The sequence below is a fragment of the Anopheles merus genome, unplaced genomic scaffold, assembly GCF_017562075.2.
Source record: "Anopheles merus strain MAF unplaced genomic scaffold, AmerM5.1 LNR4000500, whole genome shotgun sequence".
In the NCBI taxonomy this organism is placed as follows: Eukaryota; Metazoa; Arthropoda; class Insecta; order Diptera; family Culicidae; genus Anopheles; species Anopheles merus.
In genome coordinates, this window is record NW_024428080.1 from 27082 (window position 1) to 42455 (window position 15374).

Below are 15374 nucleotides of genomic sequence, written 5' to 3' on the forward strand. Positions count from 1 at the left end.
TAACAGCATGTTCAAGAAATATCCCACAGCGAGGATCGTGTTTAGTCGGTATACTAAATGCATTTGAGCTGGGAATGTTGTATTACAAAAAGCTGCAGCAAACTGCAGACACGTTAGTCAAGGAAATATCATTATAAGAACAACAGAGTCGCTTGGCATATCAAGGACACAAGCCAGAAAAATACTACCAAGTGGAGAATAAAACTACAAATAAATCAATCGCAAAACGTTGAAATTCGTATGGAAAGTGCAAAATATTCATATTTTATTAAATGAGCCCACAAGCAGCGCTGAATAGCATCAATATAATAACGTACAATGTGTGTGAATACATGTTCTAAGCAATGATTAAAATCTAAAGAACGCAATTGAAATACGAGCACGCTTGGTGCACGTGCACTTGAGATGCACACATAACCGACGTATCATTTAACGTCGAATGACGTTCCTCTCATAACCCAAATCCCCCAACTCTGTCTCTGAATGGAAGCAGTTGTTTATTGCAAACGTCTCTGAAAAAGGATCGTACAAAAGATGGGAAGTTAAAACCACGAGCATTGTTTCAATGTTTTTTTTCTTTCTCTACAGTGTTGGCCTGCAGATCACGTTGATGATGCGAAATAAGTTTCAGAAGAGCTGTGTGTTGGTTCTTATTTACCTTCAGGATGGTGCTTACTACAAGCGTAGAAGCAACGCCAATACCGAACATCAGCAGATATGGCAAAAAGTGCAAGTTGATGCCCTGACGCTTCTTCAGCAAGGTACTCAGGAAGGACAGCTTACTTTCGGAGTATGGTGGATACCGGGAGCTGGAGGAAAAATGAATGGTTCGGATTTAAATGATTGGAACCACATTTGCAATGCGTGATGCTGAGTTGTGTCACTTACGCAGCCAGTTTTTCGCCAATCGGGTTAAAATCTTTCGTCAAGCAGGACTTCTTGTGGACGAACGTGTCGAAGGAGTACTTGCCATGGTAAGAACCCATACCGCTGGGGCCAACACCACCGAAGGGTAGTGCTTCAACTAATAGAGAAAGAGTGTTCTGTTAGTTCATAGCGAGACATGTGAATAACTGCTAACATATGATTTTGCTCTTTAGAATGTTTAATTTGTAGTTTTTTTTTTAATTTTAGCTAGCATTACTGAACAGTTAGTAGCTTTAACTTGTGTTATATGCCAATTATTATTACTAATTATTATAAAGAAAATACAAAATTTGTTAAACAAAAGAAGGCAAAAAGTAATACAGTGTCTAATGCCAATCAATAAATTGTACTAATATTTACACGGTTGATAAAATTAAATGTTAGTATTGCATCGTAAATTACGCTGAAAGCCTTGGCTTGTCTAGTACAGAAACCGCTTCGTTGCCATTGGTTTTATTCTCAATAACTGTCGCACTGCGTGAGCTGGAACATTGTAGTGTCTTGTAAAATTGTACACACACAAACACACATACACGATTAAATGCTTGAAAAATGTTCTAAAAATTATGATACCTGCAACGTGAGCCATCGTATCGTTAATGCAAATGCCTCCACAAGAAGTATTTTCTATAATTGCCTTACGATCCTTCTTATTTTCGCTGAAGATGTAAATGCTCAGCGGTTTATCCCTGTTGGTACAAATTTGAAGAAAAGTTCAATTGCATAGAACATTATGGGGAATGACCATTCCTGACATCAACCTGAACCCACTTTTGCTCATAGAAAATAAAGCAAATGAGTACGCAAACGATCCAGAATCATTACCATCACAATTAAAACAGTACAGATACACAGGGGAACCAAAGCCTTGTGAACGAAACATGTTGTACATAACAGACAGTTGAAAAGGCAATCGAACTGGAGCTAGAGGCAAATGAGCAAAGGCTACAATCGTAGACATTCGTAGTTTGTGTTGCTTACAATGTTTGAAATTATAATTTTTGGATGAATGAAACTGACGATTCTTTTGAAAATATACGACTGCAAATGAAGTATTGCTTCATATCTGACCTGCAAAGTGCGTTAAAGCATCATTCACACAAACACCTCCGCTAGAAGTGTTTGCTATGAAGGCATCGCGATCCTCGATGTTTTCAGTAAATAAGTACAAACATAGTGGTTTGTCTCTGAAGAAAAAGAAAATATAAATGTTATAGTAAAAAAAAAGTCAATATATATAGCTACAAATCTCATCTTTATAACACTCAATCGTTCGCGTGAATGAAAGAAATGGCAGCATTTCAACTACATTGCAAATAAAATGATCTGATGATTGCACCTTGACCTGCTTTGTGCTAACTAGTTATGGAATTTTAAATGCACAGAGCATGATTTTAGTATATAATTCAACAAATAAACTATTCAAACAATGGAAAAATAAAACTTTCAGCGTATTACTATTACGTAGTTGTATTTAATTTGTTAGTATAAGATCTACTCATTAGAAAAAAAAACCATTAAATCTAACCTGCACAGTGCATGAGAGTATCGTTTACGCAAACTCCTCCGCTGGAGGTGTTTTCGATCATCAGACGCTGATCCGTTACGTTTTTGGTAAAGATGTACAAGCATAGAGGCTTGGCACTAGCGTAACAGGAGGTTGTAGCAGTACAGGTTTCCGTAACCACGAAATTAATAGAATATAAAAAGCAAACACAGTTAGACTACGAAGGCGACTATCGTTTAAACACAAGCAAAATGCTACCAAAACCCGAATATAGGTAAATTGATATGTCCATCACCGACAAAGGTACTGCAACAAAATATAGATCCAGATCTTCTAAAAACCAATCAACCAATACCATAGTTTATCGCAAATCTGCTAGTTAAGAGGTAAATCTAATAACCGCCACCTGTCATGCTTTCACCAAGGAATGTAAATGATATATCTTAAACCAGATTTTAACCAATTATTTCTTCTTACCGGCATACTGCATGATCGTATCATTAAGACACATGCTGCCCGACCGTGTTCCAGTAACGAAAAGTTCTTGAATTTTGGTATCTAGCGTAAAGATGTACATTACTAGGGGCGGTGGTCTGCATGAAATGGTGAAATGGTGAGATGTGTGCAGGTGGCAGTGTAGATGTTCGTCAGTAACAAACGATCACCGTGGCGCAAATCGATGGGCATTGCATTTGCGGGACAATATTTAACCGTTATTCGGTTGTACATGTAACGATTATCATGTGATGCAGTAGATGCAAAACGTCCACAAAATGAGCAATGAAAAGCGACACACATCGAGGGACATGGGATGGCCGGACCGTAGCCGGAAATCAGCAGCAGAAGGGAAAAACGATCAGGATCCGAACAAACAACAACAATTAAACATCGCCATGGGAAAGAAAACAAAGAAAATGTAGAAAACATAAATCAATGCTATCGACGGATGAAACTATTGCGGACGAGTGAGCCAACACAGCGCGGGGCAAAGGGTAGCGATCTTCAATACCTGGAGTTGATGAACTTGATGGCATCATACGCATTGTCGACATTAAGAATCGGCAGAATGGGGCCAAAAATTTCATCCTGCATTACGGGATCAGTTGATTTTACGTCGATCAGAATTGTTGGCGAGATGTAACGGTCCTGCAGATCCGTTTCACCTCCGATGGCCACGTTGGCACCCTTGAGCAGAGACGTAAGTCGCCTAAATTAAGAGAAAAAAAGTGTTAAAATCAACAATCGTTAAGTCATTTTGCCATACAGTCATCCCCCCTCCCCCAACCGATGCTCACTGGAAATGATTCTGGTTGATAATGCGGCACAGATCGGGACTGTCCTTCGGATTCGCGCCATACCACTCGTTCAGCACTTTGCGGGCCTCCTCAAGGAACTGCTTCTGCACCTGCTTGCTGCACAGTATGTAGTCGGGAGCGATACATGTTTGGCCGGCGTTTATAAACTTGCCCACAAGATGCGCCGCGCGGCGATTGCGATATTGGCCGTACCGTCCAAGTAGCAAGGGCTTTTGCCGCCGAGCTCCAGTGTGCAAGGCGTCAGGTTTTCACTGCACGCCTGGTGGATGATTTTGCCGACGCGTCCGGAACCGGTATAGAACACGTAGTCGAACTTTTCCTTCAGCAGCTCGCTCGTTTCCTTCGGTCCACCAGTTACCACCCGGTAGCAGTCCTAAGTGTGTAAGAAAGCGTAAAGAGCTGTGTAATCGCATACCACGCACGAGTTTGGAGTGAGCAAAGATTGAGAAAGGATTGACGGCAGGTTTTGCCGGCCTGCTGATTCGAACTCAGTATTGGCAAGGTTGTACAATATTAACCGGTTTTTTTTCGAAATACAAAGGTATGGGCAAAGGTATTTGTTTTGTAATGTGCATTGTGTGCAACAAAAAAGCGCAATAAAACAGCATCAAGAAGAACGCACCGCAATCGGTTTTATCTGTTTATGCTTGAATGCGCAAGGTTGGCCCTTTGCTGTGCTGTGCAGGATTTGCAATAAATATTCTACCGTGAACCCATAAACTGATTTCGCACACCCTTAAGTGAAAGCCGATACGTCCTACGCAAAGGTGGACTGGTGCAACCGTTTTGATGATTAGGTAAAAACGAATCAAGCAGCCCCAAACAACCTTACCTGGGACAAGTACTTTGGCAGTGTTTCGGCGATGAATTTGGCCGAGGCCGGAGCTACCTCGCTCGGTTTAATTACGACACAGTTTCCTGCGGCGATGGCGGCTGCCACTGGCACCAGCGTAAGCTGCAGCGGATAGTTCCACGCGCCGATCACCAGCACCACACCGTACGGGTCCTTGTAGATGTAGACACCGTCCATGACGTTAACCAGGCTCTTCTCCGGCTTTTCCGGCTTCACCCATTCGCGCAAATTGTACAGCGTGTTCCGCAGATCGTTCAGAATGAACTCAATCTCGAGCAGATGGGCTTCCTGCTTGTGCTTGCGCAGATCCGCGGCTAGCACGTTCGCCATCTCGGCTGTGTTCTCTTCGTAGCATCGTAGCAGGGCCTTCAGCTGATTCAACCTATCAAAGGAAGGTATTAGTTGAGATATGAATGTACGAAGTGTTTTAATAGCAATACTATTCACTCGTACACGTTATAATGTATGAGCATGTGTTTCATCAGCATCCGCGATTGAAGACACTGATCTCGTGAAGGTCAAACATTATAATGGAAGAGGCATATGATAAAACTTCAATAATATCCGCAATGATGGTACCATTACGGCTCCACTACACGCGTATTTCTGCTAAGTCATTCCCCGTACGTAGCTAAAAAGTACGCGTATGCGTTTGGATAGCTTACCTGAAATCGACATCTCGCGTTTTGCCACTGTTGAATGTAGTTCGCAGCTGTTGAACGATCTGTGTGTGCAAACATACATACGTAATAGAGTGTTGTTATTAAACATGTGTTGATTTGCAGCTCGGCAGTGCACTATACTTACGTCCGAAAAACTCATGTTGCTATAATCTGGTACGATGGATCCTGCAAAAGGTAAATTGAAACGGAGCGGAATTACGCTTGTCGCCTGCGTGCGTGTGTGCAAATAATAGTTAAACGAAATAGAAAGAAACCCAACAATCACAACCAATTTAGGCAAATCGATTTGAAGAGTTGCAGCCGCGAAGCAGACGTGCGTGCGAAAATAAATGGATTAATTTGCCCCTTTGTATGGAGGACGATGAGCAATAGACATTAGTTTACATAACGCTACACTGTAAAGGAGGAAGCGTTGGAACCAAAACAGACCCGGACAGGGCGTGAAATCGATAAAGCGATACGGGCAATTGAAATACGACTCTTTTCAATGGAGAAAATCCGTGTTTGTTGTGAATTAATCGATAATCATGCATGTGGCATGACTTTTACAGCATTTTAGCAACATGCTGCCCCGGCCAATCCCATTCTATCGCTGTTCAAATGTGGCTAACAATATTCTTTACTGTCCGTATAAATTCACACCTACGACACTGCCTCCCGAAACTGCGACCGCTTTTCACTTTCGGTAACCTACTTTTCGATGCCGGGCTTTGTTTTTCTTCAAATGTCAAAACAACCAACCGAGCATGGCGACTGCTCTCGGCGGCACGCACACAGTGACACTCTTATCATATGTTCGTTCGCTCATCGTTTGCTCTCCTTCGTACCCTGAGCGTTACATCGCAGCGTTATACACCATACGTTACACCAACAAGCTGTTTGCAAACGGAAATACACGCGCACATTCCACTATATCGCTTCGTCCAAGGAGTAGCTGGTTGATTTTTTTTTGCAATTGTATCTTGTATATATTAAGATTTCTACTAGTTCAAGGTTGTTTATTGGAAATGGCATCCAGTTTTCGGCACACACAAATCCCAAAGCGGCCGATTTGCATTTTTATGTTGACCAGCGAATCTGCACGCGAAGAAAGATCGCATTGTACCGTGCGTGCAAACGAGTAGATGAACTGGCTTTCGTTGCATGCATTTTATAGCATAACTGTAGGACACATACACATACACATACACACTAGGGAAATATGGCACAAATAGACGAAACAACAAGGAAAACAACGAGACACCACAAACCGCCCAGTTTCTCCACCGCCCGTGCCTCGTTTGCTTGTGAGTGCGTTAATCGACACACGGAGCCGTTGGGTAACGACGATTGAAGCCCACAAAACACTTCACCATGCACACTCATTACTGCCCCCGGCCCCCGGGGGCCTCGATCCCAGCAATTAGTCCCCTTAGCAGAGAAGAGACGGCGCTGAGAGCAACGGTCATGCGACGGCCAGCCGTTGAAAAGTAAAGAAGGAACGCCTGGCCTGTACGAGACAGCAACACACTGATGACCCCGCTGCGGACAAATTCAAGTGATCGAGCAATTTTACGGAAACATTACATCGGCCAGAGAGCTGCGGCGAAAGCTACGTGTGTGGGGGGCAATCACTGACGGTAAACGGGAAAAAAGACGTTATGTAAAAAAATGCTACGAACAGTTTTTACCTCCAGCACGCATCCAGACCGCGCACGAGCCGAACCGATCCTCGAAGAAGCCACTGGAATAGTGCGCGGTCGTGAATTCGAACCCGCCGAAACACATCCAAACCCATCACCACAACCTTGGCAGTTTGTTTGACACATTCCGGCCGCTACTGGGATTGTATAAACGCACATGTGAATGTGTTTCATCGACCACCAACACCACCGCTATTGATCAACCCCAAACCGCTTTCCCTCCCTGCCATTGATGGAGCCAGAATTATAAATCGGTAAAGTTTACATTCAATTTATGCAATGGTTGTGTACAGAAACGCTTCCCTCTTTCACTGTCGCTCAGCAATTATCTATTGATTTTTTTTTTGTATTTTTTTTTGTGTACCGGGGTACGCTTCATGCAGCTAACTTTCGCGAATAATCAACTGCAAGCGTGGGTCTGTGGTTTTGCATGGTCTGGTGATAAATGTGTTGGTAAATTTTGACTACTAATTAGTTTCCAATTTTCAACACACCGGCGAACCCCTTCTACTTCGTCATCATGATCTTCTTTCACCTGGGGGAGGCAAACACAAATACACACACACATACACACACACATGGGGTGCGTAGATGTATTGCTGCTATCGCTATGAATGAGCATAATCATGGATGAGTTTCAGAAACAGGGTATAACGGGTGTCTGCACCTTGAACAGCCGGTTGAAGCGGTTTCCAAGGATCATTCATGTTAGTGCCAATGTTTTTTTTTTTCTTTTTGCAGTTTTGCTAATACAATAGCAAACTATTGGTTTTATAGTTTAATATACTATTCCAATTAATCGTTATATTTACTTCGCAATTGACACTTGAAAAAAGTTGTCTATCTTGGGCATGATTAGATATAATATTTAAAAAAATATATATAAAAGATACAGTCACAGCCGCAAATTCTCAACCCTTTTATAGCAAAGGTCTGTCGTGAGTAGATATTAATGCCGTTGGACCATTTGTACTGAAAATAAGCGCACACAAAAATACATCAAACACTTACATATCCACATATACTCTCCAAATCTACATGATAATATTTGAGTCGTAAACTTTTGTGAAATGTCCCCTGTTTTTCGATAGAAAGCATAAAACTATTGTATTGGTCTCAAACAATCATAACATTTTCGTTAACTTTCATGCGCAATCATACTGGATTTGTTGTGAAGAGAAGTTTTTTTTTTAAACCAGTAACATGATTTATATTAGGAAGGTCTTTTCCAAAAAGTGAAGGAGATTTTTTTGCCACGATAAGTGTGGAATGAGACGTCATAACCTATCGGGCATTGCAAAACAAACAAGCAAATTAAAAATACTAAAGCTAAATTAAAATGGCTAGGGATAATCAGCCTATTTTTATACATGATATCTGTAACGTAATAGTTTGTACGTAATTATGTTTTTTTTTGTTTCATTCATATTTTTACTATAAGGTCAAACAATTCCGCAAAAAAAGTATACATATTGCCCTCGTACCAAACACAAAGTCCAGCTGCATCAGTTTCATTGTCGAACACTCAATCCCATTTTAAAGTTGTAGTTGTTTGATCGTGTCTTTCTATAACAGCAACTGCAACAGTCGTTGCACTGAGCACACACGAAACATTGTCAACGCATGTAGTGATGTCACAAATGGATGCATTAAAACATACCCTACGGGAAGGCTGTCCGTATGTGTGTGTGTATGTGTGTCGGTTGGTGGTAAACAAGCTGGCCGGTTCTCTACAAAACCCACACGACACGCTCGTTGTCGTTAATTGTCCGCAACGATCCAACAATCCCGGTCGAGACCTATACGTAATCATCCCAGCTTTTGGTTACTGCACTGTGCCCCACAGCCAATCGTGGTAGAATATGGGCTTATCGTTCATCGTTCCCTCTACCATTGGCTGGCTTATCGAAATTTGATATTGGACCCTTGGCAAAGGTCATCATTGATAGTGGCTTTCGTTGTTATTTAACAGCTCTAATATAAGCGCGATGTGATGAGTGTAATGAACATAATGGCATGTTTTAAAGTCGATCTATTGACATCAAATGTGTATCAAAGTGTATAAAATTCTAGACAGCCAGGATTGTATCTATAAAATGGAGCTCCCCTGGCACTTACGCTCGATTTAATCATGAGACAAAACATAGTAGAATTGTATGCAAAACAGATGCGTTCAGCAATTTTGTTCAATGGTGCCCGGCACATCTAATCACGCCTTACGAACGCTTCTACTAGAACGCGCACTGCGGTTGGGGCTGACGATCGTTTAAAAAACAAAATGCTTCACCACGATGATTGTCCTTATTTGCACACTGCGCCCGGGGTTGGTTCAAAAGTCCAGAGGTCAAGCTGGTGGCAATGAGCGGTGGAAGTGGAATCGTTAATCGGGAGGAGGTTCTGTCGACGAATAAACATCGTTACTCTGCCGTTTTGTGGGCGAATTCTTTGTGCGATAATAACGCTCACTTTACGTGAGCTAAGAAGCTAGCCGGATGGGGGTTTAAAGTGGATTTCGATACGATCTACGGCCGCACAGTGTGATAAGATAATGTTGAATATCAACCCAGCCGAACATGACAGGCAACATAGGATGGTTTCTTACGGAATGGGGGATAAATGTTCATACAAGCTTTCGTTGAAGCAAAAGTGAGGGTTTTTTTCATATCACTTGATCACCGCACAACGTGAAGAAACTGAAAACTCAACCTCTCCACAAAAAGCCCTCCTCGTCCTTCGGTGGCAGTTTGGAAATTGTTTGGGCTCAGTACTTTTGTTCACTGAAACGCTTTTACCCACCAACTCTTACGTACTGACACATACACACAGACACAAACACGGATGGCTGACGGCCAGTGGAGTGGAGGGCATATTCTTTTACTTTTCTTGCACTGACCGAGCAACAGAGCTCTACACCGACGAGTGGCTGCAATTGTGTGTACTTTAACGAAGGTTACTGAAATTCTCCCCCCCCCCCCCCCAACAAACATGCACACTTTTTTTCTTCAAACTTATGACACTTTCCCTTGTCCCCAGAATTGATTTTTCTTCATATTTTTACACTTAACACTTAACGCCTTTCGAACCGGTTTTGCAACACCACACGCCATATGCATTGCTACAGCTGCACATTAACGCAAGGAGCCACTTTGTGCATTAATGCAGGGCGACTAGGAGGCACAACACAATATGGAAATTAAACCAGCATTACTCGTTTGAAAAAGCGTCACAAAAGAGCAAACAATGAAGATGTTTTGTTCACTGTCCAAATTGTGCGCAAGATGCGACAATGACAATAAATTCACTTTGCTTGCGGATGATGTATGCGTAAGCGCGTGAAACGCGCGCGATAGGAACTTTGGCCCCAACAGAAAAAGCCACGCATGTAGAAACAAGTATGCATGATATGATGTGTACACACAACCAACCTGAAAGCACAGCAAAATGGGAATGTACGAGCACACACTGTACTGTATTCGAACACGCGCGAGCCGAGCTTCTGCTTCTGTTCCAGCGAACGCACGGGACAAAACTGGTCGTCGTTTGCGGGCTGCGGGAGCATACGCTATAGTCACAGTTCAGAAAGTACGCGCAACAACCACTACTACACCGTACCGGGACGAGTTGGTGGTTCAAGCGGCGCGCAATTGTACTTACACTGTACAGAAACCCTTGGAGCACCCTCCTCCCTCCCTGTCAGAAAGGTACGTGCAGTGAATGTGTGTGCAATGGGCAGCAGCAGCAGCAGCAGCAGACGCACACGCGAAGCGAACTATGCGGAGCGCGAGAGCGCCCGATGATGCTCGCGTCGACGACGGAAAAGAGAACCGCCAGTCTGCCAGCGAGCCGCACACAGAGTCATTGCGTTATTGCGTGTTCACTTTCGGGCTTATTCAAGCTCGACCACTCCGAATGGGCATGCAAAGCAAAACGGCCAAAGAAGGGGTCACTTTTTTTTAACGAACCATATTTAATTTGCGTATAAATCAATGAAACATTCAAGATGAGCGTCTAGGATACAAGAGGAATTGTAGGAAAATAAAACTATTGTTTTAAAAATGTTAGTAGCTAGAGTGATGAAGGCACTTCCTTGGCGGAGTTGTCATGGCATTTATTTTTAATCGACATGTGTGGCCATCTGTACAATTTCAATTCATTCGAATGCTTTTGTACTTATAATAAAATTTCAAACAACTTTATCTACTAATATAGAGCACAACTGATAGAACATAGTGCACAATTTAATTTCAAACAAGGAAAAAGATCTTTCAACGTCCAACAGTAGCAAATGTTCATCTCGGTTTGAAAATGATAAACGTTACCATGCAGTGTGATGAGCTTTCGTGGAGCTTTTGGGCGTTTTGGATATCTAAACGATGCGTTACGGTGCAGAAAGCTCTAACGTTACGCGGAAAAACGCGAAACCAAATCCACAGTTGGTAGGAAACCAACGACTTATGTTTGAGCACACGTTACGCAGATTTAAAATTAAATCTTTATCTTTTTTGCTTTATTTAAAATTAAAGCAAAGTTATTATCGCATTTGTATCATTGTTTAAATAAAGAGATAATTGCTTATCTTTTATTATCATTATAAATGCAAGCCATATTAGAGTAAACCAAAATTCTCTGGTTTGTAAGGACCTTCGTTGAATTTTAAAAACAGTTAAACTCATAATTTCATTGATTCAACATTAAATTGACTTATTGTCTTTTTTATAAAAACTCGTGTGTTTAATGATTTAAAATATTTAGGTAAAAATATCTTCTTCTTAAGTGATCTTACGCGATCATGCAGCTCTATACAGAGCAATGAAGTCCATGATCATGCGACCGGACGAGCTGGTCCGACGAGATGGTGTCCCAGATTAGACAAACCAGCGAATAAATGCAGCAATGTACTTGAGTTTAAAAAATGTTAATTCAAAATGTTCGTTGCATTACGTTAAATGTTACTTCGTTCACTTTAGTTGATCCCATCGAACAGTCAAATCGTTACGGCTATACCCTTCCTGGTCTCAAATCACGTATGAACCGCGATTCCTAATACTTGGTAAGACCAGTCTTATAAGCGGCCTAGGTAAACCTGTGACCGATCTGGGTTGCCATACTACATGAGAATAAAAAGAAGAAGATATTTCTTTTCCCTAATATCCTCGCACTGAGATGATGATTTATAGTAAATCTGTAATTAAAAAAATACCGTCAATATAAGACTAACATTACCGCGTTTGAAGTACGCGGTTTGTTATCAGCTAGTCAGTTTTCTTGAAGAAACTATAAAACACAAAAAACCTATCACATTGATGATTAAGAATATTTGTATTCGCAATGCTCTATCACATGCACGTTGTTTAAAAGTGGCAATGCTCTTTTAACAATCATCGATGATAAGGATGGTAAGGATGATTATGTAGAGTCTTGTTTATGGAAGAGTATTTGTCATATTTACAAGATCTATCAGCTGGTCAGTGAACTTGTTTCAAGGTACTCTATAATGGAAGGCCCCTTATATTTTTAGGATAATACCGGCCAAACCAGTTCATGAAGTTCTTTGAGGCCACAGAGTCTCGCAGTACTCGTCTCACCAGTACTCAATTGTGCGGACTGGTGTGCCAGAAGTTTCGGAATATGTGATCGGTTTATGGATTACTCCTATAGTGTGAGTAGCGTTTTCAGTCACTTCTGTTGCCGAGCATACGTAGTGCCTCACTAATGAGTGGGAGAACGACTGCTTGCAGGTAGTTGCGAGCTGGAATATTTCAACGACGGTACTGATCAAAGCGTTCATGTAGTAACATAATAAAAAAAGATGATTAAATCCATCTATTACGTATTAACTTGGTGCTTTATGTAGCGTATTGGTAGTAATACATTATATCTGCAAGAATAATTAACTTCACAATAAATTGTGAAATAAATGATTGTCGTAAAAATAAGTGGTACATGTTGTAACTAGTAACTTCAAGTATTCAGAACGATTTAGAATGGCCCCGTATGTGTGGAAGGACAATGGAGGAGCCGATATAACGACGAGCTATACGAGATGTACGGCGACCTTACTGTCATGCAGCGTATCAAGTTCGCCAGGAACTGACGGGTTAGCCATGTTATACGCATGAAAAAGGATGCATCGAGTGTACCATATGAGTAAGATTTCAGATTCCATTTTTTCTCTTTATACCATTTAAACATACCTCCGCTAGTAGCTTCGATATCAATCACAACGGTGGTCATCGAGTCTGGTTGCTGGCCTAGGTTAGATTCATCCAGATGCTGTCCATCCCGGGAAGGATCGCCCTTCATAGTGCTAGCAGTGCTACTAATGCCGGAGCTTTTGGTATCGTGCTGTCCATCGTGATTCTCGATAGAATCGGATGACGGCTTTGATACATTTTCCTTGACGCTGGGGGGCTTAGAGGTTTCTGTACCGGAAAGAGCAAGTGTCACCTGCGGCACTTCACCAAAGAGGCGTGTTTCTTCCGCAATGTTCAAGGCTGATTTGGGCTTGTCCATCGTTGCTAGGAGAACTGGAATTATGATTTATGCTCTAAAAGTGAACAAGAATAATGCATTAAATGTGAACGTGTAGTAGCTCTACAAATACATAGAAACTGAGCAAAGTTAACTCATAACTCATATAAGCGAGAAAACTGGATTAGGTAAAACTATAACTAAGGCAAAATAAGATAGAAATGTTTATTGTATGAATCAAAATTTTAGAATTGCTGTTAGTATCTTCTGATCATTGATCGAAATTATCGTTTGTGAAGATATGCGCAGACTGAATTACGGAGAACAAAAAACAACAACTTAAGCAAGATCAGATCAATAAACACTGCCAAATAGTCATCAATATTCTGTTTCTCCCTTCATTTAATAAATGAATGAAATTGTTTGCCTGTAGAACTTTTATTAATAAAATAAGTTGAGCTAAGTTTGAAAATTTACATCTACAGTATTTGTAGAAATAGGAAACTCACAGTATCATAAAAGTTTCGTTTCACCATATTGTGCTGTTTCAAATAAAGCAGTGCACAATGCAGTTTCAAAAAGCATATTTTGTTTTAAAGCTTGTCATGTCATTACGGTGCAAAACTACACTATCATTATAGATATATCATGTGCTGTACCTGATGGGGTGGTTTCTACTGTACGGATTACGTTGACCAGTTATTGCCTTTTTGCAAGGTGTGAAATTAATGTGTAAATAGCCAATGACTTCCAATATTTTTTTCGCAACGTCGTAGGTTTATGCCAAGAATAATTTATTCATAAAGGAAACGCTAACACCGTAATTTTGACCTTGAAGAACACTGATGCCAAAACCTTCCGAAACCAGCTTCCCCTGACAAATGAGACTATTACCAATAGAATATACAAATTTAATGTATAGGCTTAATTCAAATAATTAATTATAGACACGAACATTATTGATGGATGATGTCTCAAAAAGTACGAATAATAACATATGGAATAGTTTCCAATTTATCAAACAAAAAATTGTTAACCGATACACCAACCAAAAATAAACAATTTTTGTTTTTTCGATTGACGGTATCAGAATGGAAAACTTGTTTAACATTTTGTATCTTCTTCTTTTTGGCTCAACAACCGTTGTCGTTCAAGGCCTGCCTGTACACCACTTGTGTGGGGTTGGCTTTCAATGACTTTTGGATTACCCCCAAAGCAGGATAGTCAGTCCTGCGTATGGCGGCACGGTCTAGTTGGGGCTTGAACCCATGACGGGCATGTTGTTAAGTCGTACGAGTTGACGACTGTACCATGAGACCGGCACATTTTGTATACATTTTGTATAGCAAGATACAAAAGTACTTAGTATCAGTAGCAGTAATTGCGTAGTTATTGCAACAATTATTTAAATAATAAAATAAATCATCACACATTTTAAATTACTATCACAAAAATCTTTTTAACTTTTATTATATTTGAACAAAGAGTCGAAATAGTAATTCCATTAAAAAAAAATCCCACAATAGTAAAGAATGTAAGAAATAATCGGACTCGCACAAGGAAACACTGATGTATGTGTTTGGTGCACAAATGCATATTTATAAATCCTAAGCGAACTGGAAAATCTAATCGTTTCCGGTAGTCGCAGTAGAAATCTGCAAGGTCGGAATACATCCTCCGAAACTTAAAACAAGAAACAAAAATAGGAACAAAAATTTGGCAGAAATACACAACTTGATCACGATCACTATTTTTCGAACCGGCGTAAAGCAGTTGCGCAAACTATCTTTCTTGTAAGTTTTAGTTGTATAACTGTTATCGAATATTTTACTAATCAATAGTAATAGACAGTGTAAGCTTTCATAAATACGAGCAATGCTTTACAACTAATGTTTTGAGCGTGGTTTTCTTTCAAAAGCCCAATTTTAGTTTAAA

The 15374-nt window shown here is 40.8% G+C and overlaps 1 protein-coding gene across 1 annotated transcript; it reads right to left on the minus strand.

Moving 5' to 3' along the window:
* Positions 1-235: 235 nt before the first annotated feature.
* On the minus strand, positions 236-13518 carry LOC121602544 (aldehyde dehydrogenase family 3 member B1-like). Its single transcript, XM_041931309.1, is given in 11 exon segments — positions 236-512; positions 659-809; positions 889-1024; positions 2912-3027; positions 3444-3641; positions 3730-3901; positions 3904-4123; positions 4583-4985; positions 5269-5327; positions 5411-5451; positions 13163-13518. Coding segments are annotated over 11 exon segments (1830 nt in total). The 5' UTR covers positions 13482-13518; the 3' UTR covers positions 236-497.
* Positions 13519-15374: the final 1856 nt, after the last annotated feature.